The 26,201-nt window shown below is 50.2% G+C and overlaps 1 protein-coding gene across 1 annotated transcript in view; it reads right to left on the reverse strand.

Annotated features, from left to right (window-relative positions):
* CFAP65 (cilia and flagella associated protein 65) overlaps window positions 1-26,201 on the reverse strand; it is a 47,821-nt gene that overhangs the window by 11,958 nt on the left and 9,662 nt on the right. Inside the window, exons 7-23 of the mRNA XM_067570052.1 lie at window positions 24,981-25,203; window positions 24,386-24,651; window positions 22,760-22,960; window positions 22,005-22,367; window positions 20,699-20,836; window positions 19,539-19,784; window positions 18,900-19,124; window positions 16,337-16,495; window positions 15,647-15,812; window positions 14,801-14,929; window positions 14,053-14,278; window positions 13,091-13,219; window positions 12,387-12,563; window positions 11,478-11,544; window positions 5,592-5,702; window positions 2,593-2,784; window positions 609-767 (exon numbers count right to left, since the gene is read on the reverse strand). Of these exons, the coding sequence (XP_067426153.1) occupies window positions 609-767; window positions 2,593-2,784; window positions 5,592-5,702; window positions 11,478-11,544; window positions 12,387-12,563; window positions 13,091-13,219; window positions 14,053-14,278; window positions 14,801-14,929; window positions 15,647-15,812; window positions 16,337-16,495; window positions 18,900-19,124; window positions 19,539-19,784; window positions 20,699-20,836; window positions 22,005-22,367; window positions 22,760-22,960; window positions 24,386-24,651; window positions 24,981-25,203 (3,177 nt within the window). The remainder of the gene's footprint in view (window positions 1-608; window positions 768-2,592; window positions 2,785-5,591; window positions 5,703-11,477; window positions 11,545-12,386; window positions 12,564-13,090; window positions 13,220-14,052; window positions 14,279-14,800; window positions 14,930-15,646; window positions 15,813-16,336; window positions 16,496-18,899; window positions 19,125-19,538; window positions 19,785-20,698; window positions 20,837-22,004; window positions 22,368-22,759; window positions 22,961-24,385; window positions 24,652-24,980; window positions 25,204-26,201) is intronic.

Here is a 26,201-nt window from a genome sequence, read left to right on the forward strand (position 1 = left end):
CCGACAGGACAGCTCACACTGTGATCACACTGAATCATCTCAACTCGTGTTACACAGCTGGATCTGGGCTCTGGCAGGCCAGCCCTCAGCTGGGCCAAGCAGCCAGCAACAAAGTCCCACTACACGCTGCACTATTAACAAGTTGTTAGTTGCCCCGTTTAAGTAGCCACCTTGCTGTCTGTGTCCAGATCAAGTGGTCCGTACTGCTGTTGGTACAACATGTGCAAGCCACGCCCAGGAATGAAAGAAGTGGAGCTTTCTTTTAACAAATAAATTACCAAGGAAAAGCTGCTGTACTCACGATCGGTGAATTTAGTCAGCTTTAATCTTTAATACCGGGAGGGTCACATGACAACACCCCAGCAGCCATGTTAGTTCTGGTGCCAGTGGAGATGGAACCGCAAGTAAACAGTCTGTCAGGACAACAGCTACCCGGGGTAGGAATCTGGCTTTTCCAAAACCAGACCAAGGAGCTCTCCCTGAAACCAGAGCCACTTGAAGAGAGGCCACCCGCCAATTTCAAACCTTTACTGGCACTTCTGGAATGACCGTCTTTATCGTGTGACTTCCGATGCTGTGGGCATGCTAATATCACCCCTGGTGCTTACCTGCCCTGGCACCGTTAGTTTGGATGAACCTGGAGCCACTGCAGGAGACAAGACTTGGTTGAACTGCGCGGTTTCTCCCATAATATGTGGATCATAGCCAATTCCCTGGAAGGTGATCAGAGCCGAATCTCCCTCCAAGATGTGGATGGGAACATCCACCTGCCACAGAAAGGGCAACAGGGATAAATTCAGGGCTGCATTTTGAGAGGCCCCCTTGTCAAGCGATGTATTTGCTATTGGAGCAGGACTGCAGCCTCCTCCTGTGGAGTAAGTGACCTGCTGCATCCTGCTCTGTGCCCTGGGATTCTTAGCAACACTGACTAGCTAAGTCCCCCGACACCCACTAAGAGTGGGGCCACTGGTTGCCTGCTGGGTCCGTGGGTTACAGAACAGCACTACTCACCAGATTCCTCTTTGCGGTAACTAATGTTGACAGACTTTCCAGTCTGATCCTACAGCCATTAGGGATGTGTTGCAGCTTCAAGGGCCTGCTTCTCCTTTGTCCCAAGGCCCCTTTACACCACTCAGGGCCAAAGCCTCTAGTATTTAGCCTGTCTCTGTTCTCACCCTGATTCCTTGCCTTCTTCATCACCCCCAGCACTGTGCTCAGCGTCAGCTTCTCCTATGGCAGGTGCGGGCATCTGCAATGGTCTAAGGTGGATCTTATTTACTAGAAAGGGTCAGTTAATTCTGTGCTGGTTAAAGATGCTGGACTGACACCCGGGAGAGTTAAATCGTGTCTCTCCACAGAACAGGCCAGGGGAGCCGGAATCCTGACTTGCTGGGGGATTCAGTGTAGGGAGGGAGCTGTGCAAGCTGGAAATACCCTGGTCAGGAGAGAGTGAGACGCGGGTCTCCACCCAAGAGAGGTGCCGGCCAGGGGAGCCGGAATCCTGAGAGGTGATGCCCTGGCTGGACTCTAGGTGGAGTACAGGTGCAGTTGCCCTGAATGGTAACACCTTGTACACCTGTCCTGGGGGAGCCCTCAGCCCTCCGGAGGAACATAAACATTGGGAGGAAAGAACGTGATGAGAGCGCAGGTTGTTTGCTGAATTCTTGTGGCCACGCCAGTAGTTTGTTTATTTTGGATCTTTGCCACCTGAAAAGGGTGGAGCTCAGTTTGGCTGGAAGGCCAACTGTCCTAACCAGCAAGAAAACCGAAGCAGTGACAGCAGGAGACAAGGTCCCGGCCACAGTGAGCGAGAAGAACCTCTCATTGGCAATGTCCTCATGGGACATTTTACCAGGAAGGGAACGATGGCGGGGTGGCCATCCAATCAGTGGTCTCCATTGCCCAGCACTCTCAGAGCAGTGTGAGATTCACCAGGGAGTCCCTCAGGATGCAGGGAACCAAGAGCGCTGGCTGGCTGGGGAGGAGGCCACGTGCTTTATAACAGAATTCAGTCGGTACCTCTGTAAATTCAACAGTTTTGTAAATGTCAACAGTTTCTGATTTTTATCTATTTTACTACATTTTCACAGTGGGCTGCAGTGTGGCCACAGGGCCCATGACACCAGACCCCTGCAAGCACAACGTGTGGAGAAGGCGAAGGTCCTGGCGGGGCAGCACAGAGCCCCCTGGACAGAAGAGCGAGGAGAAGGACAAGACCCCAGCCGTGGGGCATGCCACCCATTGTCGAATGGCTCCTGCCTGGGGATGGCCCTATTCCTGCCAGTAAGTGAACGAGCAGGGCCGTGACTACGGGGCTGCAGAGGTTCCCTGCGCATCTGCAGGGCCGGTGACACCAGACCCCTGCAGGTACTAAGTCCAGCAGAGGGTGTGCTTGCTATCTGTACCCAACAGATCTTTGTCAATTTCAGAGTGTCAGGCGAAATCAATGTTTACCGAGGACAAACAATTTAAATCAAATCCTACCGAGCCTATTTCTGATGTAAACAGAGAGGCCTGCAGGATCTTGGCCTCCTCAGCTGCCAAGGGAAAGCACTTTACACTATCACTCATTTATACTGAGGAGCATCTTACAGAGTACATTCTGGCTTCCAGCGGTGAGAAGATCCACTCGATGTGGCTTGTCATGCCGGGCAGGATCTCCCCCCGGGGATTCAGACAGACGAACACAGGGTGCTGGAAATTCTCCTCCTGGATCTTCATCACAGAGTCCAGCTGAATCTCATAAGCCACAGCCATGGAGCCCCCATTGTATAGCTCATAGATCTGCAGGGAACAGAAGAAGGGTGCAGTGCTCATCGTACCACGCTGAAGTTAAACTAGTTAGCACCAGCCCTCACGACACTGATGAGGATTAATGAAGTTTGTAAGTCAGGGCATTTAATAAAACAGGGGTTCAGAGGAAGGAGACCCATAATGCCATAATTTACAACAGAGGGTCTGAGTAGGTGACTACACACTGCCAACATCTATCACCACCTACACACACTTTTACTGCTACACCACCTCCCCACACCCTGCTCACCAAACGCAGTCTTACTCAGGTCCCGTGGTCGCAGGCTGCAGGATTCAAACAATATAAGCTAGCACCGTCACCCAAATCAGATCCTTGGAGATGGGATTTCCATAGACCCAGAGTTCAGAGAAGGTGTCCACCCCCACCCCTCCCCAATGTAGAACAGCCTGGCAGTCCGGCTCCAAGCTTTGGCTAGTTCCAGTCTCAAACCACCCATGGTAAGATTCCTCCACCACTTCCCTTCAGAAAACGTAAGAACGGCCAGACTGGATCAGACCAACAGTCCATCTAGCTCAGTACCCTGTCTTCCATCAGTGGCCGATGCCAGGTGCTTCAGAGGGAATGAACAGAACAGGGAATCATCGAGTGATCCATCCTGTCAGCCATTCCCAGCCTCTGGCAAACAGCAATCCCTGCCCATCCTGGCTAATAGCCATTGCTGGACCTGTCCTGCATGAACTTATCTAGTTCTTTTTTTAACCTTGTTATAGTCTTGGCCTTCACAACATCCTCTGGCAAGGAGTTCCACAGGATGACTGCGTGGTGTGAAGAAATACTTCCTTTTGTTCATTTTAAACCTGCTGCCTATTCATTTCATTTGGTGAGCCCTCATTTTAGTGTTATGAGAAGGAGTAAATATAAATTCCTTATTTACTTTTTCCGCACCAGTCATGATTTTATAGACCTCTCTCATGTTCCCCTTAGCCATCTCTTTTCCAAGCTGAAAAGTCCCAGCCTTATTAATCTCTCCTCAGACGGAAGCTTTTCCAAACCCCTCATCACTTTAGTTGCCTGTTTCTGCACCTTTTCCAATTCCAATATATCATTTTCGAGATGGGGCGACCAGATCTGCATGCAGTATTCAAGATGTGAGCGTACCAGAGATTTATACAGAGGCAATTCGATATTTTCTGTCTTCTTATCTATCCCTTTTCTAACGATTTCCAACATTCTGGTAGCTTTTTTTGACTACATCTGCACATGGAGTGGATGTGTTCAGAGGACTATCCACAATGACTCCAAGATCTTTCTTGAGTAGCAACAGCTAATTTAGACCCCATCATTTTATATGCATAGTTGGGATTCTGTTTTCCAATGTGCATGACTTTACATTTATCAACACTGAATCATAGAATCATAGAACCATAGAATATTAGAGTTGGAAGGGACCGCTGGAGGTATCTAGTCCAACCCCCTGCTCAAAGCAGGACTAACCTCAGCTATATCATCTCAGGCAGGGCTTTGTCAAGCCGCAGCTTAAAAACCTCTAAAGATGGAGATTCCACCACCTCCCTAGGTAACCCATTCCAGTGCTTCACCACCCGCCTAGGGAAAATGTTTTACCTAATATCCAACCTAGACCTCCCGCACTGCAACTTGAGACTGTTGCTCCTTGTTCTGTCATCTGCCACCACCGAGAACAGCCTAGCCCCATCCTCCCTGGAACCCCCTTTCAGGTAGTTAAAGGCTGCTATCAAATCCCCCACTCATTCTTCTCTTTTGCAGACTAAACAAGCCCAGTTCCCTCAGCCTCTCCTCGTAAGTCTTGTGCTCCAGCCCCCTAATCATTTTTGTTGCCCTCCGCTGGACTCTCTCCAACTTGTCCACATCCTTTTTGTAGTGGGGGGCCCAAAACTGGACACAATACTCTAAATGCGGCCTCACCAATGCCAAGTAGAGGGGAATAATCACTTCCCGCGTCCTGCTGGCAATGCCCCTGCTAATGCAGCCCAATATGCTATTAGCCTTCTTGAAAACCAGGGCACACTGCTGACTCATATCCAGCTTTTTATCCACTGTTACCCCCAGGTCCTTTTCTGCAGAACTGCTCCCTAGCTCGTCGGTCCCCAGTCTATAGCTGTGCATGGGATTCTTCCTTCCTAAGTGGAGGACTCTGCACTTTTCTTTGTTGAACCTCATTAGATTTCTTTTGGCCCAATCCTCCTGTTTGTTTAGGTCCTTCTGTATCCTATCCCTACCTTCCAGGGTATCTACCACTCCCCCCAGCTTAGCGTCATCCGCAAACTTGCTGAGGGTGCAATCTACCCATCCTCCAGATCATGAATGAATTTCATCTGCCATTTTGTTGCCCATTCACTCACTTTTGTGAGATCCCTTTAACTCTTCCCAGTCTGCTTTGGACTTAACTAGCTTGAATATTTTTGTATTATCTGCAGATTTTGCCAGCTCACTGTTTACCCCTTTTTCCAGATCATTTATGAATCTGTTGAGCAGCAGTGGTCCCAGTACAGACCCCTGGGGTGACACCACTATTCACCTCTCTCCATTGTGAAAACTGACCACTTATTCTTACCTTTTGTTTCCTATCTTTTAACCAGTTACTGACCCAGGAGAGGACCTTCCCTCTTACCCCATGACAGCTTACTTTGCTTAAGAGCCTTTGGGTGAGGGACCTTGTCAAAGGCTTTCTGAAAATCTATTGCAGAGGCTATTCCACAGTCTAACAAATGCCCCTGGTCCCTGCCCTCCCCAGTACATGCTGACATTCTAGCTATTTTGCTCTGCCTGGTGGTCGGTGTGAACCATGGCCACTCACCTGTTTGGGGGGGCTGGAGCTGCCGATAGCGATGGGTGTGAACAAATGCTTAGTGGAGGTAAAGTGAACATACCGCTGCTCCTGCGCCACAGTCACACCAATGAAATTCAGCTGTAGTGCAGGCAAGGGAAAAGAAACAGTGCGTTTCAGTCTTTCAGTCTTTCTTTCAGTCCGTAATTCTCTCCAGGAAGAGAGCATCATGCTATCACAGTTACAGAATGAAATCAGTAATAACTGACGAGGCATAAGCATGAGAGGTAAATATTACTGGCCTGTAAATTCTCTCTGAAGGTTTGAATTGCGCCAATCCCCCCGCCCCCATCGATGTACACTCCCAGCACGATACCTGTGAGAGAGCTCTGGCACGTATCTCCCCTGTAACAGAAGATGGTACCCGCCTTACCAGAGAAGGACGATAAGTGATTACCCTTTCTCCAGTTCTCAGTCACAGGTCCTCACTTTCGGACATTGACCCATTCCAAGGATGTCTCTAAAGAGTGTGAGTCTAGAGGCTGCCACAGCAACTACCAAACATACATTTGAAATGGCAAACCGGTGGCATTATCAACAGTGTTCCCTCTTCATCATAGCAGCAAGGAACCCTAAGCATTTACTGGGGCATCTCACAAACCGACAGTGATTGGGTGTCCTCTACTCAGAGTATATAGGGAGCACTGAGAGAGCAGACCTCGATCCCCACGGGACAGGAAACCGCGAGCTGTAATTCCCTGTCGGAGCACACCAGAGAAACCCAAAGCTGTCTGATCTAGAGTGTGATTGCAGTGTTGAGGGTGGAGACTGCCGAGGAACTCCAAGAAACAGCTATAGACAGGATGTAGGCAGGATCCACAAGAAGCTTGGAGGCCTCAGAACTCCACAGTGCTGCAGCTGAGCCTAATGTGAAGATCTAGTAGATCAAGGGGGAGACAGGATTTGTGATGATCCACAGAATTCCTGGGACATCAGAAACCTGCAGATCCTGACGTCGTTTTGTTAAACAAGAGCAGAGTAGATGAGATGCTGGTGCTCCTACAGTACGTCCTCACCCTGATCAGGAAGCGGAGCCTGATACAAGAAGAGATCAGGACTAGATTCATAAGGCATGATATCAGAATTTTATCATCTCAAAGCACCATACACATACCTAGCAACCAGAGGATCAGGGCTCCATTGTGCCAGGTTCTGCACAAATACAAAGGAAGACAGTCCCGCTCCAGACGATTCACAGTCTATGAAGACAAGCAAGAGCGCCTGGGCTCAAAGCAGTCCCAAATCCGCACTCGGATGGGAGTGGGAGATTTGAGTTCATGAGCTTGACGCAGGGAGCCAAGCCTACTGACTTTATCCGAGGGGCTCTGCTTTCACAGGACTCCGGTCCCCAAAGGTGAGATTCTGTCGTACCCGGTCCCCTGGACACAGAGGATGCTACGTACAGGGGGGTGCCGCCACACAACTGATGATCAATCAAAGTAGCCAGATGAAACTTCGAGAAAGAGACCAAAAGGCTCAGACTTGCTGAGCTCAATGCTTTCCTGGCGGACTCTATAGGCGCTGGGATTCTGCCTGTGATGATTACTGTCTGTCTGAGCGTGCAGAGTCCACAGACAGCAGACACCCACACAGGGAGCAGGGTTTGGACAGAGACTGCCAGCCCCAGGTAACAATACATAATTATCAGTTAATAAGCTTTTGAAAGCTTGAAGCATTTACGGGTCCACCCTGTGGATTCCACATGCCAGTGGGGATCCCCCTGGGATCCTGCCCTTCAGTGGAAGTGATTGAGCCCCTTCTCTGCTCTGAGCTCCGGAAGCCAGGCTCTATAGCTCAGCTTCTCTCAACATCTGCAGCCTGGAGTGGGCTTCCTTTAAAAGCCACGGATGGTGGCCAATTCTGCCCAACCCCCTCTCCTGATCTGCCCCTGTGCTCTGACAGTAAAGTTGGAGCTGCAATGCAATGGATGATGGAGTGTGACCAGGCAGAGGATCTCCCATGCCAACAGCTACCTCCTCTCTGGAAGAAGTAGAGCGTGCAAGTCCCACTTCCTTCCCAGAGCTGGGGATTTGCTCCTGCAAATAAAGGAAACTTCCTGCAAGAAATCAACATAATTTTGCTCAAAACCCTCACAAACTTAGAGTCACTTCAAAGCCAGAACAAGTCACTTTACACCATCAGCCTGCACCCCGGCAGGAACGGGAGAGGAGGAAGTGATGGGCCGTGGGCCCCATAAGAAACCATCTGCACTCCGGATGAAAAAAGGTCACTCATGGGGGCCGGGGAGGCAGGGACAGGTTGAAAGAGATCCATCATCTTGGTCCTTGCCAGGCTGGCTCGTTAGTGATCAACACTGAGCTGTGCTTGGGGCTCAAAGATGGACAAAGAAAATCCATCCACAGGCTCTTAACATCCCCATACAGACCCAGGCCCGCAGACAGTCAGCTCTGAAAGCACACGGGGCAACAACTCCAACCTCCAATCTGCTTACTGAGATTTCCCAGGTTCAGCCCTCAGGCTCTTGGGACAGATATTAAAGCAGCTGTTTGCCTTGAGGCTCTGGTGGATTCCGCAAATGGCTCCAAGCTTCAGTGAACTCCCAGGCATGTGTCTGTTCCCTCCCTGGCCCAGAGCAATCTTCTGTGCTCCTGCTTCTCTTGAGGGGGAAGGAGCCACATCATGCCTCAGTTCCTGACTAGCATCCTTCACATGGAGGGCATGCGAAGGGTCTCCTCAATACTCCCCCTTTTCCCTTTTTCTCTCTTCCCCCAATGCATCAGTGTAGGAGAGGGAAAATATGGGGTATGGGCACCTCCTTTCTGGCACAGCATATCAGCATCCTGGACACACAGGTGCTCTGTAGCCCGTACTGCGCTTGTGAGTGCAATGGGGAAAGGTGTTCCCTTCAGTGCACCGATGCCTGCGTATGCCCTTGCATTGGTCCAGGTCTGTAAGGTCTCAGGCCTTGTTTTTTGGCTAAGCAGTAGCAGTTATATTAGGAGAGGCAGCAGCCATAAGCGAAGTAGCAGGGAGTCACATCTTCACATTCCTGAAATTACTTCAAATCAACGTAACATCCGGCTGCTAAGAAGCAGCTACTGTCGGAATAGCACCTACCACCACCAGATAAAGAAACAGATCTTAAGATGCTTAAAGAAAAAGTCGTTTGCTAGCGTTCTGCCTGGCAAGGAATCTCTGATCAACAGTTGTGGTTGTTAAATCTACACGTCTGATTGTTTGGTCTTTATGGTCCCCAATTCTCTATTGTTTATCTGAAAGATTTCTGTCTGGGTCTGTCTGTTGCATAACTAAGTGTGCACAATTTCAATCAATTAAGGTGGCAGGATATGATTGGTTAAAGGACTGTTTTGTAATGGGCTAGGATTGGTGTTTTATAGTACTTCAGTTTTAAATGATTGGTTACAGTACAGCTAAGCAGAACCCAAGTTTTAACTATATAAAACTAAGGTCCAAAAGGAAGTGCTTTGGAACCGAACTCCAGGACACGGCCCAAGAAGGTCAGAGCTGCCAGACCTCCACATCCTGCCAACTGTATTTACAGAAGCTGGAGTCCCCAGATGATCTAATCCTGACTGGCCACCAGAAGATGTGTGTCTGCCATATTGGGAGTGGGGAGTATCGTATGCTCAGCGTGTGTATTCTGTTTTGGTAACTGTTCATAAATAGAGAATAAGGATATTACTGTGTGAGGCTCCTTCACTGGTAAAAGATCCTGCAAACTCACAGAGAATTACACCCCACGCAACAGGAAAGGATGGGTACTTCAATTAACCAGGTTACACCCGGAGCCCTACGGCCTGGGAATGGGTGACCCTGAGCCCTAGAGTGTGAATTGGGTAAGGGTACGTGCCTTTCCCCTGGAGCCCTATGCATTGGGAAAGGGTGGGAGTGCCTTAAGTTATGTCTTGAACCCTATGGATTGGGGGAAAGGTGGGGTGCCCTAGTGTGCACTAACGCCAGCACAGCTCTCTAGGTGCGGGCTGCTTCAGCTCTGATTGCACAGTGCTCTCTCCAAGACGGCTTCAGCATTTTCACTATTCTCACTCTCCTCTGCACCTACTTCTGGGGCAGGGTGGTGGCCACTGGTCTTGGGCCAGCGGAGTCTGACTACCTGGCAAGGCAGGGACATGTGCCCTACAGACCTCTGGAGCTCGGAGGCCTAATCCCTGAGAAGGGATTTGAGGCTGGCAGAAAACTGTCGCTCCTAGCTGGAGTGTGTCAAGCAGGCATAGCACAGGGAGCCCATCCAAGGGCTTCGTGGGAAGGCACAGTTAAGCCACTGTTTGAACAACTTGGTCAATGGGCTGGATTTTTTCAGCTGACAATAGCCTGGAAAGAAAGGAAAGAAAAATAAAACAGGCGATGTGAACACAATGCTCTCACAGGAGACTTCAGAGACAGACAGGAAAGCTTAGAGGGGGATGAGTCGTGCCCAGCAGAGCACAAGGTGATTTTGGCTCTAACTGACAGTTTGAGCGAGAGGAAAATCTCAAGGAAGGTGCAAAACAGGAGCAGCTCTAAGCTGCGTTAGTGATGGGCAAAGCAGGGAGAACAAGTGGGAGCTCCTCAGCCACGAGTGGGGAGAAAGGAGCTGACAGCTGAAGGCACATGGGCTGTTGCCCCCGCCTTTGCGCAGGCAGGACAGAATGTACCACCGGCTGGCACGGGGGGAAGAGCTGCCGCCACACCTGAGATGCTCTGAGAGACCTTACGGACCATCTGCTGCGATGTGGACCCCAGAGCAGGGCTCAAATGCAGCTGGTGCTTCTGGAGAAGGCCCATTTCAGAGGGATTTTGAAGGGAGACAGCGCTGATGAGGTGGAGAGATGAAGGGAGGGTAGATATACCAGAGAGATGGCATGAACTGCAGAGGTGAAGACTCTTGCACCAAATGCGTGGAGCGGCAGAGAACAGGCCAGTGTGAGACTAGGAAATGGAGTCTGGAAGCAAGTAGAGAAATAACGTCTGAGAGATACCACGTAAGCAACTGAGCATGAGCTCCCAGTGCGATGCCATGGCAAAAAGGGCTAACGCGATCTTTGGATGTATCAACAGGGGAATAGTGAGTAGGAGTAGGAAGGGATTTTACCTCTGTATACAGCATCGGTGAGACAGACATTGGAACAGTGCATCCAGTTCTGGGGTCCACATTTTAAAGAGGATGTTGAAAAACTTGAGATGGTGCAGAACAGAGCCACAAAAAATGATTCAAGGGCTGGAGAAAACGCCCTAGAATGAGAGACTTAAAGAGCTCAGTCTGCTTAGCATTTCCAAAGGAAGATTGAGGGGTGCCCTAAGTTCCGTTTATAAGTATCTTGGTGGGGAGATAATCTCTTTAAGCAGAGAGACAGGCAGAACAAGAACAAATGGCTGGAAGCTGAAGTCAGACAAAGCCCAATTAGAACCCATTCTTTTAACAGACAGGGCAATTAACCACTGGAACAAACTCCCAAAGGAAGTGGTGGAGTCTCCTTCACTTGAAGCCACCAAATCTAGATTGGATGCCTGTCTGGAAGATGTTGTAGTCAAAAAAGTTACTGGGCTCAATACCGGAGTAACTGGATGAATGTTAATGGCCTGTGCCATGCAGGTGGTCAGACTAGATGATTTAATGGTCCTTTATAGCCTTAACTCAGTGAATCTATGAAAGGTGCCATGGGACCACAAGTTGTCCGAAATTTGACTCCAGGCCTCATCTTCAAGAAGGCACCTCCATCACAGCACCCCTAGCACCTTGCTACGGGATTGGTTCGGTGCTGACTCCACCGTTTATTGAATGCTTTGCAGCTTCTGTGTAAGGTACCTCAGTGAGAATTCAGTCCCTGGAACTTACTGCTCTGCTAGCTGTGTGGCAAGCAATGCCTACTGTCTTACCAGAATCTCACGGCCGTGGGAGACCTTCAGCAGGACAGGCAGCCGATCAGTGCCGATGAAATCATGTCTAGCAGGACAAGAAAAACCACCAGGGGTAGAGAGAGAGAGGAAAACATTAAAAATCTAACGCTGGGCCTGGAATGATAGACGCAAGGATCACACAGTAAATGAGACCCAGAGGGGCAGCGTGTTAGTCGGTATACAGTAAAAACAACGAGAGTTCTGTAGCACTTTAAAGACTAACACATTTAATTGCGACCCCCAAGCATGCCTGCTGACATTAAATGTGTTCGTCTTTAAAGTGCTACAGAACTCTCCTTGTTTTTACAGTAAATGAGACAATTCATTTCCCTGCTAAAGTGAGTTACTGTTGCAGAAGGGCCATTGAGACAGGGATGAGCACAACTGTATTTGATATAGACACACACCAATTTACAGGCCCGATCCACAGAGTTCCTGAAGTCCAGCAGAGTTAGAGACAATCAGGATTAGACCCCAAGTAAACGCAAAGCTTGTTAATTTTTCTATATGGAGCCACTGTCACTGACACAGCTGGTCTCCTGGCCCTGCCTGATTTTAAAAAAATACTAATATATGGATAAAACCACACAAAGTGGCTCTGGAGCTACTCAGACATCTCCCTCTGTCCAGCTCACGGAGGGCTAATCCAGAGAGCACATTACTGTATGCCTTGGCCAATCCAGTTTTAGAAGATATTAACGGGATTCCTGTAAAGAACACTTTGGGGTCAGAAAAAAGGGGACAAACTCAGAAGGACGTTTTAGGGGCCCTTCTGGGGATACTCTGTGTGAGGGGAGTATCCAGCACTGAGGTATCGGAGGATCCTGGCAGGGATGCACTGACCCCTGTGTAAGGGAAGGCCTGGGAGAGGAGGGTATGTACTGTCACCTGTGTGAGAGCTGCACTGTTTGCTCCTGTCCTGGGAAGAGTCTTCCTGACTTTGGAGAAACACTGAAAAGCTGGTTGTCCTGAACTCTCATCTGGTGCAACTCACTGGGGTCGAACTCTGTGTTTTCTGCCCAATGTTCCACGTCAATCTTCTGGTCAGAGGGGAAAAGAAAGGCCCTATGGACCCAGCAAAGCCAATCAATCAGCCAGAGCAGGAATGAGAATGGGAGTAACTCCCACACGGGGTCTCATTCTGAGGGTCAATGTATCAAGGCCTAGGGTCATGAAGGCATCAGCTTTAGCACAGAAACTCTTCACCAGTGCCATTCTGCCAATACCCCTCAGTCCTGACCTGCAGAACCCTCTGGGAACCCAGTCCTGGGTTCCCCACACAGATATAGCCACGAGTCTCAGTCCTGACCTGCAGCACACAGAATGGATACATGAAAACCGGGACTGTCCCACAAAATTTGGGATGGGCAGTCCTTACTTTTCCTTGTATAAGGGCCTAGGGTGACAGATGGCATGGAGTTCAGCCCAGCTGGGTATTCAGAACCCTCCTGATGAAGTCCCCTGTGCAGTCAAATCTCCTCTCTCTCAGCCTCTCAGAAGACGCAGCCCCTTGGCTGCTACAGACACTCACACTGCTCTGGGAGCAGCTCCATGTCCAGGGGAAGGCACTGGGTCTAACGAGCGCTACGTACCATTCCACAGGCACCACCCCACTGTTCTCCAGCATGAGGATCACCACCGACGGCTCCGCTTCAATCGGAGCAGCCCCAAAGTTGAAATCCAGCAGGACGGGGGTGTGCACGGGGGGCACTGGGCACACGCTGTGCAGGGCAGAGAAAGAGGAGATGAAATCAAGCCAAGAGGAAGTAAAGCGTGCTGGAGGTGCTGCTGGAGGCAGTCATGCAGGAGGGGCTCCTCCCCTGGGTACCAGCAGAAGCTCGTGACCGTCACTCTCAGGAGGGGTCAATGCTCCAGGAACATCAGCCACCCAGACACTAACACACTTTACTCTCCTCCTGAGAGCCAACACTGTCCAAAGCAGCTCTTCTCTCCACACCCACAAGCTGCCACATGGGGAATCTCAACACCCAGCTGGTGCTGAGTGCGTTGTGTGGGCACAGCGCCGGAATGCCTAGAGCGGGTGCAGCGCTGGTCCTACCAAGGAACCCCTCTAGCCAACCCAGGAGTGCTATTGCCCTCCTGCAAAGGGAGATGTGTCCACACAGCACAGCCAGGCGCTGGGCCCGGGAGGGGAGACGGGGGTATGAGGGAGAGCAGTGTCCACGCAGTCCCACTGCACTGCCTCTGGGTGGCTGCACACAGGCGAGCTGAAGGCACTCATTCCCATTCTCAACATCCTGCTACCATCCAGCAGGATCCCAGACAAGCAGCAGGACAATGCTGAGTCCTTGGAGATGGACCAGAGGAGAGAGAGAAAGGCGAGGCTAACAGCCCTCCCCACAGATGGGAAAGGACAAGACAGGGGGCACAGACAGCAGGCACAGAAGAGAAGAGCAGCTGCTTGCTTTGGGGTTGGGAGGGGGTTAAAGATTTCCAGGTGACACCGGGTTGCAAATCAAACCCCCTGGCCATACCTTCCCTGCCTGGATTGTACTGGAGGTTACAGGCTCCTCTGAGCCGTGTCCCCAGTCACCTGTGCCTGGTGGGAACTCGGAAGGTGAGCTCCCTTGAGGTGGGGTCTCGCTCCAAGTACTGGTTCAGAGTTTCCAGTGAGAAGAGTCTCCAGAGATGCAGCTTGCTGATGCCACTGGCACTTCCTGCTACACACACGTCTGTGACGCAGAGTGTTGGGTAGACGCCTGTTGCTACTACACGGCAGAGGGCCTGCTGCTCCCCTGTGGTGTTTGCAGGATCCAGAGCTGGAGGGAAGAGAGACAAGAACTAGTCAGTGCAATGTCGATGGAAGCGACCCAGGCTGGGCTGGATGGAGGATCTGGATCCCCACGGGAGAGCCAGAGCCCTGCCTGGGATGCCAGGGCACAAGAGTCAAAAGCATCCAAAATACAAACACGCCTGTTATAAGACACAAAGGGAGGTTGTGTGGGCGGGATCATCAGCATGTGGAGGAGCAGGGATGATGTGGGGGATGGGGAGCTTGGGCGCTCTCTCTGCCTCAGTACCCATTGGCTGAACTGTGTCTAACAGCATCTCTGCATACAGCATATGGGCAAGGGAGAAAGCAAACATCCCCGGGGAGTCCAGCAGAGCTGTTCAGAGGCTCCTGCAGGCAGGAGTGATCCCCTGGGAATGGCGGGAGCAACACAGGTGTGAGTTGACATCTTGGCAGATTCAGACAGTTTCCGCCTGGCAGGGAAAAGACCCCATGGCTGGAAGGGACAGAACGGCTCTTTCGGTACTGCCCAGCAAGCCAGGCCTCTCACCTTTGGGGGTGGAAATGGTGTAACTGATTGACCAGTTGTAATGCAGTGGACGGGCTGGGCTGACAGTTACTTGGACAATGGCTTTTGACCTTGCAGGAATCATCCCTTTGTAATGATCCAGCTCTAAAACTGTGAGAGAAAGGAAAAGGTGTGAGTACCAGGAAGTCATTGCCCTCTTGGTCTCAGTATAATTTTCTATCTAATATATATACTGTGTTCATTACATACATATATATATATATATATAGTTCTAGCGTGCCATTTTCAAACAGTCCTAACTCTGCTCAAACCAAACCATTTTTTCCTCAAACCAAATACGGACACACACTAGTCCTCATGGAGGATTCTCCAGGACAAGCTTGAAGTGTCAGTTAAGAGATGATTTTGTTTATAGCTCTGTTTAAATGTGTGCACTGCTTTGATTTGTTTTTTTAAAGGAAGCGTTTTCCCCCCTGAATCCAAAAACTGCTGAATTGATTTGGCTCAAAATATTACACTTTGAGCAGGACCCAAGCATGGAAATTTTCAGCTGCAAGGGGGAATATTTCTGGAAATGGTGAGTTATGAGAACAGAAAGCTTTTGTTTTAGTAGAAAATGTTTGCACCTTTAACACTAATGGGATAGATTTGTACAATAAATTATAAAATGACAGACAGACAGACAAACCTGCACCTTCTCAAACATACCAGTGGTCATAGAAAGAACAGGCGTTTCTGAGACTGCCTCAGTAGATAGTAACACACTAGCTGGCAAGAACATTTCATCCATTTCAGAGTGCCTTTGTCTGCAATAAAAACAAGGCCCAACCCCCCCCACTCCCGCCCCAAACACCCTTTCATCAATACCAAGCGGATCGCTGAGGACGGCCTCGGGGTCACATGGTCCGGTGATGATCTGCTCCACGCTGAGGATGTAGTTCAGAGAACAGGTCCCGTTATTCAACAGTACAAGGTCACAGGACTGCAGGCTGCCAACCAGAATGTTCCCTAGGTCCAGCTGCTCCTCCTGTGCCTACAGCCCAGAGCAGCACACAAGGATCAGGCTGGCATTGCTACATCACCGCAGAGTGCCCAGCTAGGCTGCCCTGGGGCTAGGCCAATATACACAGTGTAGCGCAGGGACATGCAAAGTTTGACTCCGGGGCCCGCTATGTTCCATAGATGTTATGGAGCATTGCCTGCTGGGACTCGTAGTCTGTGCTGAGCAAGACTGCAGATGAAAGGAGGAGGCTAGCTGCACAGGCACTCTGATAATAAAGGGACAGCTGGACGGTGGGTTCTGGCAGTGTGTCTTTTCTAGCCCATTTAGAAATATCAGCTGAAGGCAAGACCAGCACAGAAGTACAGCAGAGGGAATAACATTCTTTCCTCTACATCTCCTCCCTCTATCTGGAAAGAAGCTGCCACTGGATTCCACGCACCAGCCTTCCTACCCTCCTCTAGCACTTTACTAGGAGGCTGGAGATTCTGTTAAGCCAGTTGATCCCCCGGGGGAGACGCCTTCTCTTTCCCCCTCTCCCATACTCTGGTACTTACCGTAATGGTGCCCAGTGCCCCCTCGCCAATAACCCGCAGGGGGTAGCGGGTGCTCTCAGGAGACTCAGGGGCTGAATTGTCCTGGGCTCTCCACACTGACACCCAGGTTCGCAGGAGATACTTGGTCTCTTCCCCAGGTGTAAAGGTCCATGCCTGAGCCTGGAATCACAGGAGGGAGGGAGGCATCATTGGCGTTCCCAACTCCAGGCCACGGAGTCAATTCCAAACACACTATCATGGGCGCATTAAACAGACAGCAACATCCTCCCCCACTGGTATCTTAGTCACTCTCCAGCTAACATCCTTCCATCCAGCTCTGTGCTGACTCCTGATCATGTCTCAGCCCATTATCTATCCCCTACGTCGGGGGTTCTTACTGGGAACACTCACAGCCAGGTCTTCTGAGATGCATCAGTTCTTGCTACTCTCCATAGAAGGTGCTGAGGAAAATAGAATCATAGAACCATAGGGCTGCAAGGGACCTCGAGAGGTCATTAAGTCCAGTCCTCTGCACTCAGGGCAGGACTAAGTAATATCTAGACCACCCCTGACAGGTGTTTGTCTAAGCTGCTCTTAAAAATTTTCAGTGATGGAGATTCCACAACCGCCCTAGGCCATTTATTCCAGTGATTAACCACCCTGATAGTCAAGAAGTTTTTCCTAATGTCCAACCTAAACCTCCCTGGCTGCAGTTTCAGCCCATTGCTTCGTGTCCTGTCCTCAGAGGCCAAGAAGAACAATTTTTCTCCCTCCTTCTTGTAACAACCTTTGATGTACTTGGAAGCTGTTATCACGTCCCCTCTCAGTCGGCTCTGCTCCAGACTAAACAAACCCAGTTCTTTCAGTCTTGCCTCAGAGCTCGTGTTTTCTAAACCTTTAATCATGTTTGTTGCTCTTCTCTAGACTTTCTCCAGTTTGTCCACATCTTTCCTGAAATGTGGCGCCCAGAACTGGACACAAGACTCCTAACCAGCGCGGAGCAGAGCAGTAGAATTACTACTCGTGTCTTGCTTACAACACTCCTGCTAACACAGCCCAGAATCATGTTCGCGTTTTTTGCAGCAGCATCACACTGCTGACTCATATTTAGCTTGTGATCCACTCTGACCCCAGATCCCTTTCCGCAGTTCTCCTTCCTAGGCAGTCACTACCCATTGTGTACGCGTGCAACCGACTGTTCCTTCCTAAGTGGAGCACTTCGCATTTGTCCTTATTGAATTTCATCCTATTTGCCTCAGACCAATTCTCCCATTTGTCCAGATCATTCTGAATTATAATCCTATCCTGCAAAGCACTTGCAACCCCAGCCGGCTTGGTATCGTCCACAAAGTTAATAAAGTGTGCTCTCTATGCCATTATCTAAATCATTGTTGAAAATATTGAACAGAACCGGACCCAGAACCGATCCCTGCAGAACCCCACTCGATCTGACCTTCCAGCATGACTGTGAACCACTGATCACTACTCTCTGGGAACAGTTTTCCAACCAGTTCTGCACACACCTTCTAGTAGCTCCATCTAGGTTGTATTTCCCTAGTTTGTTTAAGAGAAGGTCATGCGGGACAGTATCTAAAGCCTTACTAAAGTCAAGATATACCACATCTACCGCCTCCCCCATCCACAAGGTTTGTTATGCTGTCAAAGAAAGCTAGCTGGTTTGACATGATTTGTTCTTGACAAATCTATGCTGATGGTTACTTATCACCTTATTATCTTCTAGATGTTTGCAAATTGATTGCTTAATTATTTGCTCCATTATTTTTCTGGGTACTGAAGTTTAAGCTGAATGGTCTGTAACTCCCCGGGTTGTCCTTATTCCCTGTTTTGTAGATGGGCACTATATTTGCCCTTTTCCAGTCTGCTGGAATCTCTCCTCTCTTCCAAGACTTTTCAAAGATAATCGCTAATGGCTCAGATATCTCCCCAGTCAGCTCCTTGAGTATTCTAGGATGCATTCCATCAGGCCCTGGTGACTTGAAGACATCTAACTCGTCTAAGTAATTTTTAACTTGTTCTTTCCCTATTTTAGCTTCTCATCCTGCCTCGTTTTTACTGGCATTCAGTGTGTTAGATGTCCAACTGCCACCAATCTTCTTGGTGAAAACCGAAACTAAGAAGTCATTTAGCACCTCTGCCATTTCCGCATTTTCTGTTATTGTTTTTCCCCCTCATTGAGTAAAAGGCCTACCCTGTCCTTGGCCTTCCTCTTGCTTCTAATGTCTTTGTAGAATGTTTTCTTGTTACCCTTTATGTCTCTAGCTAGTTTAATCTCATTTTGTGCCTTGGTCTTTCTAATTTTGTCCCTCCATACTTGTGTTAATTCATCTGCATAGCGCTTTAAGATATATTTGCTCCTACTGTCTGGAAGCAAACAAACATGTGGTGGGGCAAATCTACTTCATGGGAACCAGGACCAAGCTGCAGGAAGCTAGCTAGCAACCCTACTCGAGACATGCACTGGTAGCCTCCCACCATGGCCTACAGGGCTGTGAACTGTTTTTGCTCTCAGCTCTCTACAATGGTATGGTGAGTGGCAGAAGAAAATGATGTGGCTAGAACTCACCAAGGCTTCATTAGGCTGGATGACCCCTGTGGCAGGCTTGACAGACAGGACCTTGCTGTCAGACTGCTGGATCTTCCACTGGAAATGCAGCGGCAACCTTGTGCAGTTCTTTATGGTGTAAAGGCGTGTGGATGAGGTTCCCACACAGGTAGGCTTGAAGTACAGGCTCCCATCTCCTTCTAAGAGCAACAGAAGGGGCTCTCCACTGCTCCAGAGGGGGATCTCCTGCAGGACTCAGAGAAAGGGAAGAGACAGTAGCAGGAATCTCAGCAGAGCTCTGAAGCAGCTCCTTCCAAAAGGCACCTGGGGCCAAAAAGGGGCTGAGCACGAAGAGGCACAGACTCTGGGCCGGCCTGACGTATGGTCACAGAGCGTCCTGAAGAGAGCTTCGAACAAGGCAGGCAGGAGCACAAGGGGCACCATGCCCTGAAAGGCACTTGCTGTGCCAACAAGAAATGGGCACACTGATGCCACCCAAAGGACATTTTAGAAGACCTGAAATTCCCATTTCCAAAAGAGAAGAAGCCAAACTACCAAAAAGGAGAAATAACCAGGCTCATGGTGAAGGTTATCATGAAGGGAGAGAACGGAATGCAAGAGGACGAAACCCTGCCCAGAGCCCTTCTTCCATCACCCTACCTGGGTGTACTTGGGATAGGAGTTCAGTTGCAAGGACAGGACGTGCTGCTGTGGGGCCACGTCCACTGGCTGTGTTGAGAGAAGGAAGATCTGGTGGGCTCCAGGGGCTATGTGTCCTGAGCAGGGTTTGACCAAAACAGAGGGACAGATGTTCTGGTTCATGCAGAAGGTGATAGGGGAGGTCCCAACGTTCCAGAGCAGCACGCTGCGGTAGGCACTGGCGTTCGGCCCCGCCGCAGGGAACACCTGATGGACAGAAAGCAAGCCTGGAGGGCTGGGTTCGTGTCGGAAGGCCAGTTTAAACAGGAAATGTTTGCCTAGTTGAATTCCCCTTTCCGGAGTCTGATAAGCACCAGCCTGAGCCCTTGGTGAACCCTGCAACTACTTCTAAGGGAGCAAGAGAAGAAAGCGAATTCACTCTTAGGTGGACAAGTGCGGCCAACAGGCTGAAAGCAACCCATGGAGCGGTGAGGTCTGCACCTGCCCACACCTTTATTTGTGTCAAGTGGCCCACTGAGACCCCAAGTCCCATCATGCAGTGCTTCTTACCAATCCAAACAGCCAGGCTGCACACTGGGCCCCGTCGTCTCTGCAGGTCCCACATCTGGGTTAAAGACGGAGATGGCTGCGATCGGCTCCACTTTATGCAATGCAAGTGCGGCTATTCGGTTCCTGGCAAGTGACCAAGGCAGCCCCCCTGCTGGCTTCCCCTGGGCTAGCTGATGAGTGTCGGGTGTGAAGCAAGTCAGACCTTCCTTAGTCTCGTGGGAAGGACAATCCCTGTGCGGGAGGAGCAGCAGCAAGAGCACAACATTCTCACTTTGCCTTGCAAGGTGCCTCTCTTCCAATAAAGTCTTGGTGCGCTGCTCTGCTGCTGGCCCCCCGCCCAGTGAATGAAGGCTGGATAAGGCACCAGGGGAGAGGGGCTACCTAAGCAGTCCTTACCAGTGATGAGATCAGCTTGGACAGGAAGAACCAAGGTGCTCCCTGCAAGCTGAGACACAGGAGAACTGGGATAAAGGAACTTGTCCTAAACTGGGAGTCTCTTTACAGTGGGACGCCATCCAAAGCACACGTCTCTGACTAGGACAGCAGAAGAGAGGGTTATATAGTCCGGGACGCTCTACATCAAAGATTCACCACATACTTTCCACGCTCACCTTGGGGGAGTCCAGGACGTAATGTGGGATGAAGTGCTGCCGATCTACTTCAAAGGTGTGGCCCCTCACCCTGATGGTCAGGCACCAGGATGGACACATGGTGTTGTCCTCCTCAATGTTACTATAGTGTCTCAGCACCTGCAGGCAAAGGAGAGACAGAATCGTGCCTCCGTGGGCAGGGAATGTGTCTTCAAGTGACAAATGGCCGACGGGATGGATCCCTGGATGATGACCTGTTCTGTTCATTCCCTCTGAAGCACCTGGCATTAGCCACTGTCAGAAGACAGGACACTGGGCTAGATGGGCCATTTGTCTATCCCACTTATGAGATAGCACATTGCCAGCGTGAGCAGCCATTCATCTGAGTGCCACCCAAAGGGGATTTGGAAGAGCGGACACGCCTGGGAAAGGCAGGGCCGGTCAGGGTGGGATTGGGAATGACTTCCCGACCATGAGGATTCAGTACAGCCCAATGCCTGGAGACCTTCGCTGTCTGTCTAATGTACTTTTCTGGCCCCCATTACTGCCTCGCTGCACACCTCTGACATGCTCTTACCCCCATATTACACCAACTGAGGCCCAGAGAAACTAAATGACATGCCCAAGGTGACTCAGGAAGTCTGTGGAAGAGCTGGGAACTCAACCTTGGTTTTCTGAATCCCATACAGGTGCCCTAACCATTGAGACAGCTCTTCACTCCCCAGCCATCATACTGTTGACATTGGCTGGCAATGGAAAGAATGCTTGTTCCATGCGTTTAGGGAGGGAATGGTGAACAGAAAACCCTCAGCTCGGAGTTGAAGGGCCAGTGTTTGTACTATGACAGTTGCTATTCATCCCACCCACAGCAGGGCAGGAGGCTCAGGAAAATGCTCTGCCTTAGGCGCTAATGAAATGAAGAATCCTGAACTCAGGACATGGCAGAAGGATGACAGTGAATTGATTCCCAACCACTTTGTTGTCAAACTTTGTGGGTATTTCCAAGCCTGCCCACAGAAAAGGAAGGGGCAGCAATGGAACAGGCAGCCAGTTGGGGAGCATTTGTTCTCTTCTAGGCCGCTCATTAAGGCCAGAGAAAGTCTGGCTGGACAAAACACTGTTTCAACAATGCCAGCTCAACCTAACCCAGCCAGGCAGCGTGGTGGCGATGTTCTTTCCCCTTAACTCACTCACTAGGTTGGGACTGTAGCACAGGGGTGAGCAGAGCTTGGGCCCAACAGAGTGAAAGCCACAGATCTGGGTTTCAGTTAGGCCCTTGACACTAATGCTGCTGCATTTGGGGTGGATTCAGGTCATTCCCACTGACCTTGTAGAACGCAAAGCCTTCCAACTCTGCTGCATACAGAGTGTTGAGCTGAGAGGGCTGGAAAATGAGGCGAAAGGCTGTGGATTTCAGAGGTGGGATATCGCAGGTTTCAGGGGTCACCCGGAAGGCACTCTCCGGACTGTGCGTCCACGTAACAGTGATCTTTCCCTTCGTGTGATTGGTCAGGCAGAGAGGAAGCGGGTCCACCTCCTGGAGCCGCACACAGCAACCAAAATCAAACTCCCTAACGCTGACACTGACGTGAGGGGGAAACATGGTGAGGTCGCTGGTTATGCCATCGTGGAAGTATTCGGTCATGGGGTCGATGTACGGATACTCCTCAGGGGGCTTGTCTTCAGGGATCTAGAAGGAAACAGATCTCTGTCTAGCTCAGTGGTAACACTACAGCAAAGCAAACTCACTCTGGAGAAATGACTCTCCAGACCTGGAGCCCAGGTGACCTCACAGCTCTGGCTGCCAATGTGACCAGCAAGCTCCTCTTTATAGCATGTTTCCCAGGAAAGCTCAGCTCACCCCAGCATTCGGGATCCAAGAAGACTCCTGCTTTTTAGCCCAATTTCAGTCTGAAGTTGATTGAGGCGAAAGAAGGGCCAGTAATTAGTTCAAAGGCACACAGGGGATTAGTAATGGCGTCTGGATAAGAGCTCAGGCAGATGAATGCCAATATATGCTATGTTCAGTAACTGCATAATTAGCATGAGGGCAGCCAGGCATCTGCACAGGGCAGTCCATACCTGTGGAGGCAGCCTAAGGGCTCTATTTTCATCTGTCTGCAGCTTGCCCTCCCGCAGCATAGAGCTCAGGATGTCCGGTGGGTAGAAGGTCAGTCCGCGTGCCATGTTGGTCCTGTACCACGAGAGGTGCCTTGGCCGCAGGATGGCTGGTTTAGTTGTGTCAGAATGGCAGGTACCAAACAAATCCAGGAACATTGGACTCTGGGGAAGCACCAGAAACACTTGCAGCAAACAGACTACTTTGCCCTCCTGTTGGCTGCTTTTCCTGTTATGCATCACCCCACCCCCACGAGTGTGAGTTACAGACTTAGCACCGTGCAAACATATACCACGGTTTACATTGCCTCTGGATTTGGCTCAATGTCTTTGCTAGAATTGTGGGGGGAGATGTAGAGGACACATGATGCAGGGTCAGTGCACCAGCCTTTCATTTCCAGAGGCCTAACCTGACTCACAAGTGAGATGAGCTTGCAGAGCTCCATTTAGTCCTGGTGAACATCTCCCATACAACCTGGTAGAATATGCCACAGTGAAGAGTCTCTGCTCAGAAAAAGCCCAGGCTGGTTTAACAGGAGTTGCAGTGATGGATCAATAGGCCTATGTACAGCCTATGTACTAGAAAAGAAGGGAGTGCTGCAGCAGGTCAGGGTTGAGGACACTGGCATAGATGGGGTGGGGGAAATCCCAGCCTGGAACTGCAAGGGATCCTGCAGGCCAGTGGTTCTCTATGGGGGGGTACGTGTATACAGAGGTCTTCAAGGGGGCACATCAACTCATCTAGATATTTGCCTAGTTTTACAACAGGCTACATAAAAAGCACTAGCAATCAGCACAATCTAACATTTCATACAGACAATGACGTGTTTATGCTGCTCCATGTACTGAAATGTAAGTACAATATTGATATTCCAACTGATTTATTTTATAATTATCTGGTAAAACTGAGAAAGTCAGCCATTTCTCAGTCAGAGTGGGCTGTGACACTGCTGTGTTTTTATGTCTGATTTTGTAAGCAAGCAGTTTTTAAGCAAATTGAAACATGGGGTACACAAGACAAATCAGACTCCTGAGTGGCGTACGGTCGTCTGGAAAGGCTGAGACCAATTGCTGTAGGCCAGGCTTACACTATATAGGCAGAACTGTGAAAGGGAGCCTCACGCTGGAATAGGAGGGCACTGCAGGTGAGAACTGAGGTGTGCTGGCAGAGTCATGTGTGAGAAGCTTGTTTGGCACACCCCCTACCCACACAGTCTGTCTTCATAGCCCTACAGTCAACCCACAAAGTGGGGGAGGCAAGTTGTGTTTCATTTTTTAACCTGGTCTTCGTGACAAAGACCTTGCTCTGAAATGAGCACAGTTGCCTGGTGCCTAATACAACCATTACCAGACTGAATAGAGGACATTAAGCCTTGGCCCTATGCACATCTCCTCAGCAGAATCACACGCAACATTCTCCTTCCACTCACAGATCTCTTCCTGCTCTGGAGACACGTCACCAAACGATGAGCAGGGCTTTGCAGCAGCATTTTACCCAGCCCCTCTCTGATGCGAGTTCCCAAACAGGAAACGTTTCCTTCCCACTCTGACATCTCAGTAGCAATGTGACCCATTGCCCCTCCTTCCTACCTGGTGATGGATGAGGCAAACCACTCTGCGGTAACAGATGATGGGGTGAGTAGGCCGAAAGGTCACCTTCAGGATGAGAGTCCCCTTCCCACTCAGGACTCCACATGGGCGGTCAAAGGAGAAGACACTCTCTGCGCCATCAATGTCAAACTGGTAATAGGCAGGGACATCCGAAAGGTTGCTGATTTCCAAAGGCTGCATCATGCACTCCCCAAGGTTGATCCAGCCAAAGTTTATGAAGGAATATTGCAGACACACTAAAGAACCTGCAACAACAACCAGTGCCTGGGTCTTTCAGACCAATTTCTGTCCCTACAACACCCTCTACTCCAGCCAAAAATAGATCATCCCAAATCAGAAACAAAGTATTGGGCAGGTTCCCCAAACCAATCTGCCTCAGCAAATAGCTGGACATGCACTTCCAAGAGCCTTGTGCATGAACACAAGTCAGTGGTAGAATTTACACCCCAGAGGAGGGGCAAGAACAGCACGGAAGATCCAGCCCAGCCCACGTACTGTGGCACTCCACCACCTGCTCCCCTACACCACAGTGAGAAGGGGGCCTGGAAACATGGGGGAGGCTGTCGTTTGATACCTTTGCATGATCCAGTCACCTTCAGGACAGTTTGTGTGAGGTTCCCAACAGGCACGATGGTGAAATAGTCCATACTCTGCACCCCTACTGTCTGTGGGCTAAAGCGCACAGAGAGAAGCAGCTTCCCATTGGCAGGAACAATGGCCTCTGTGATGTCACAAGAGAAGACATAATCCCGGAGCAGGGGTTCCTTTGCTCTCTCGATCCTAAACGGGACACTGACCTGTGAGGGGAAGATGAGCAGGTTCATACATCCAAGGAACAGTCAGGCACTGAGATTCGGCCACTCTGCATTTGGAAGACTAACAGTTTAAGATCTGTGTTCTTATTTCAGCTGCGCCATGGGGAGGTGAATGTGCTCATCTTTCACCTTGGAGAGCTGGGCCTTATTTAACGGTGAGTCACAAGTGAAAATGAGTTGGGGAGAACCTCAGCTTGGTTTCTAGTGGGCATTTGTCTACATCCCCAACAAGCAAGGGTGGCTGCTTCTGTCCCGGAGACACCAAGACCTGGGCTGCCAACAGGAGCTGCATGTGGAAGCCAGCCCAGCACCCACCTGCATGGTCACTGTCCCTCAGTCTGGTCAGCAGGAGACTCACAGCAGAACACTGAGCGGCCAAGGATGCCTGGCAGCAAAACGCCCATCTGCAGAGCTAGAGATGGGCACTCGTCCGCCTTCGGGGTCACCAGGCTACACAGTGTATAACCGACCCTTGAAAGCAAGGGCCTTGCCTGATTTCCCAGCAAATGCTGCCATCTGCTGGGCTGCTCTAAGGGATGGTAGAGTCAGGGTCGGTGAGGTAATATCTTTTATTGCACCAACTTCTGTCGGTGAGAGAGACAAGTTTTCAGCTTGCACACGGCTCTGCTTCTTTGGGGATGGTAGTCAGTTGTGTCCCAGAAAGCCTCAGCCAACGGGAGGGCAAAGCTACAGAAGGGTCTAGCTGGCGACTAGGATGACAACGGAGACTGTGACTTTATGCAGATACCCGTCTCTGCTGCTCCCTGTCCCCCACCCCTGCCTGTCTGTTCACTCACCTCTTCTACCTTATAAGAATCTTAGACCAGGGCAGGGACTGACTGACTGACTGACTGACTGACTGAGAGGGCCCTGATCCCTTTTTGAGGCCTCTGGGTGATTTCACAGCATAAATAAGAATACTCTAAAGGGCAAGGCTTCCCTAGTCTGTTTCTCAGGCTTTTCAACCTGTGGTTGATTCT

This window comes from Emydura macquarii, unplaced genomic scaffold (genome assembly GCF_026122565.2).
Source record: "Emydura macquarii macquarii isolate MOO-44397 ecotype Brisbane River unplaced genomic scaffold, CSIRO-AGI_Emac_v2 contig_2988, whole genome shotgun sequence".
NCBI lineage: Eukaryota > Metazoa > Chordata > Testudines > Chelidae > Emydura > Emydura macquarii.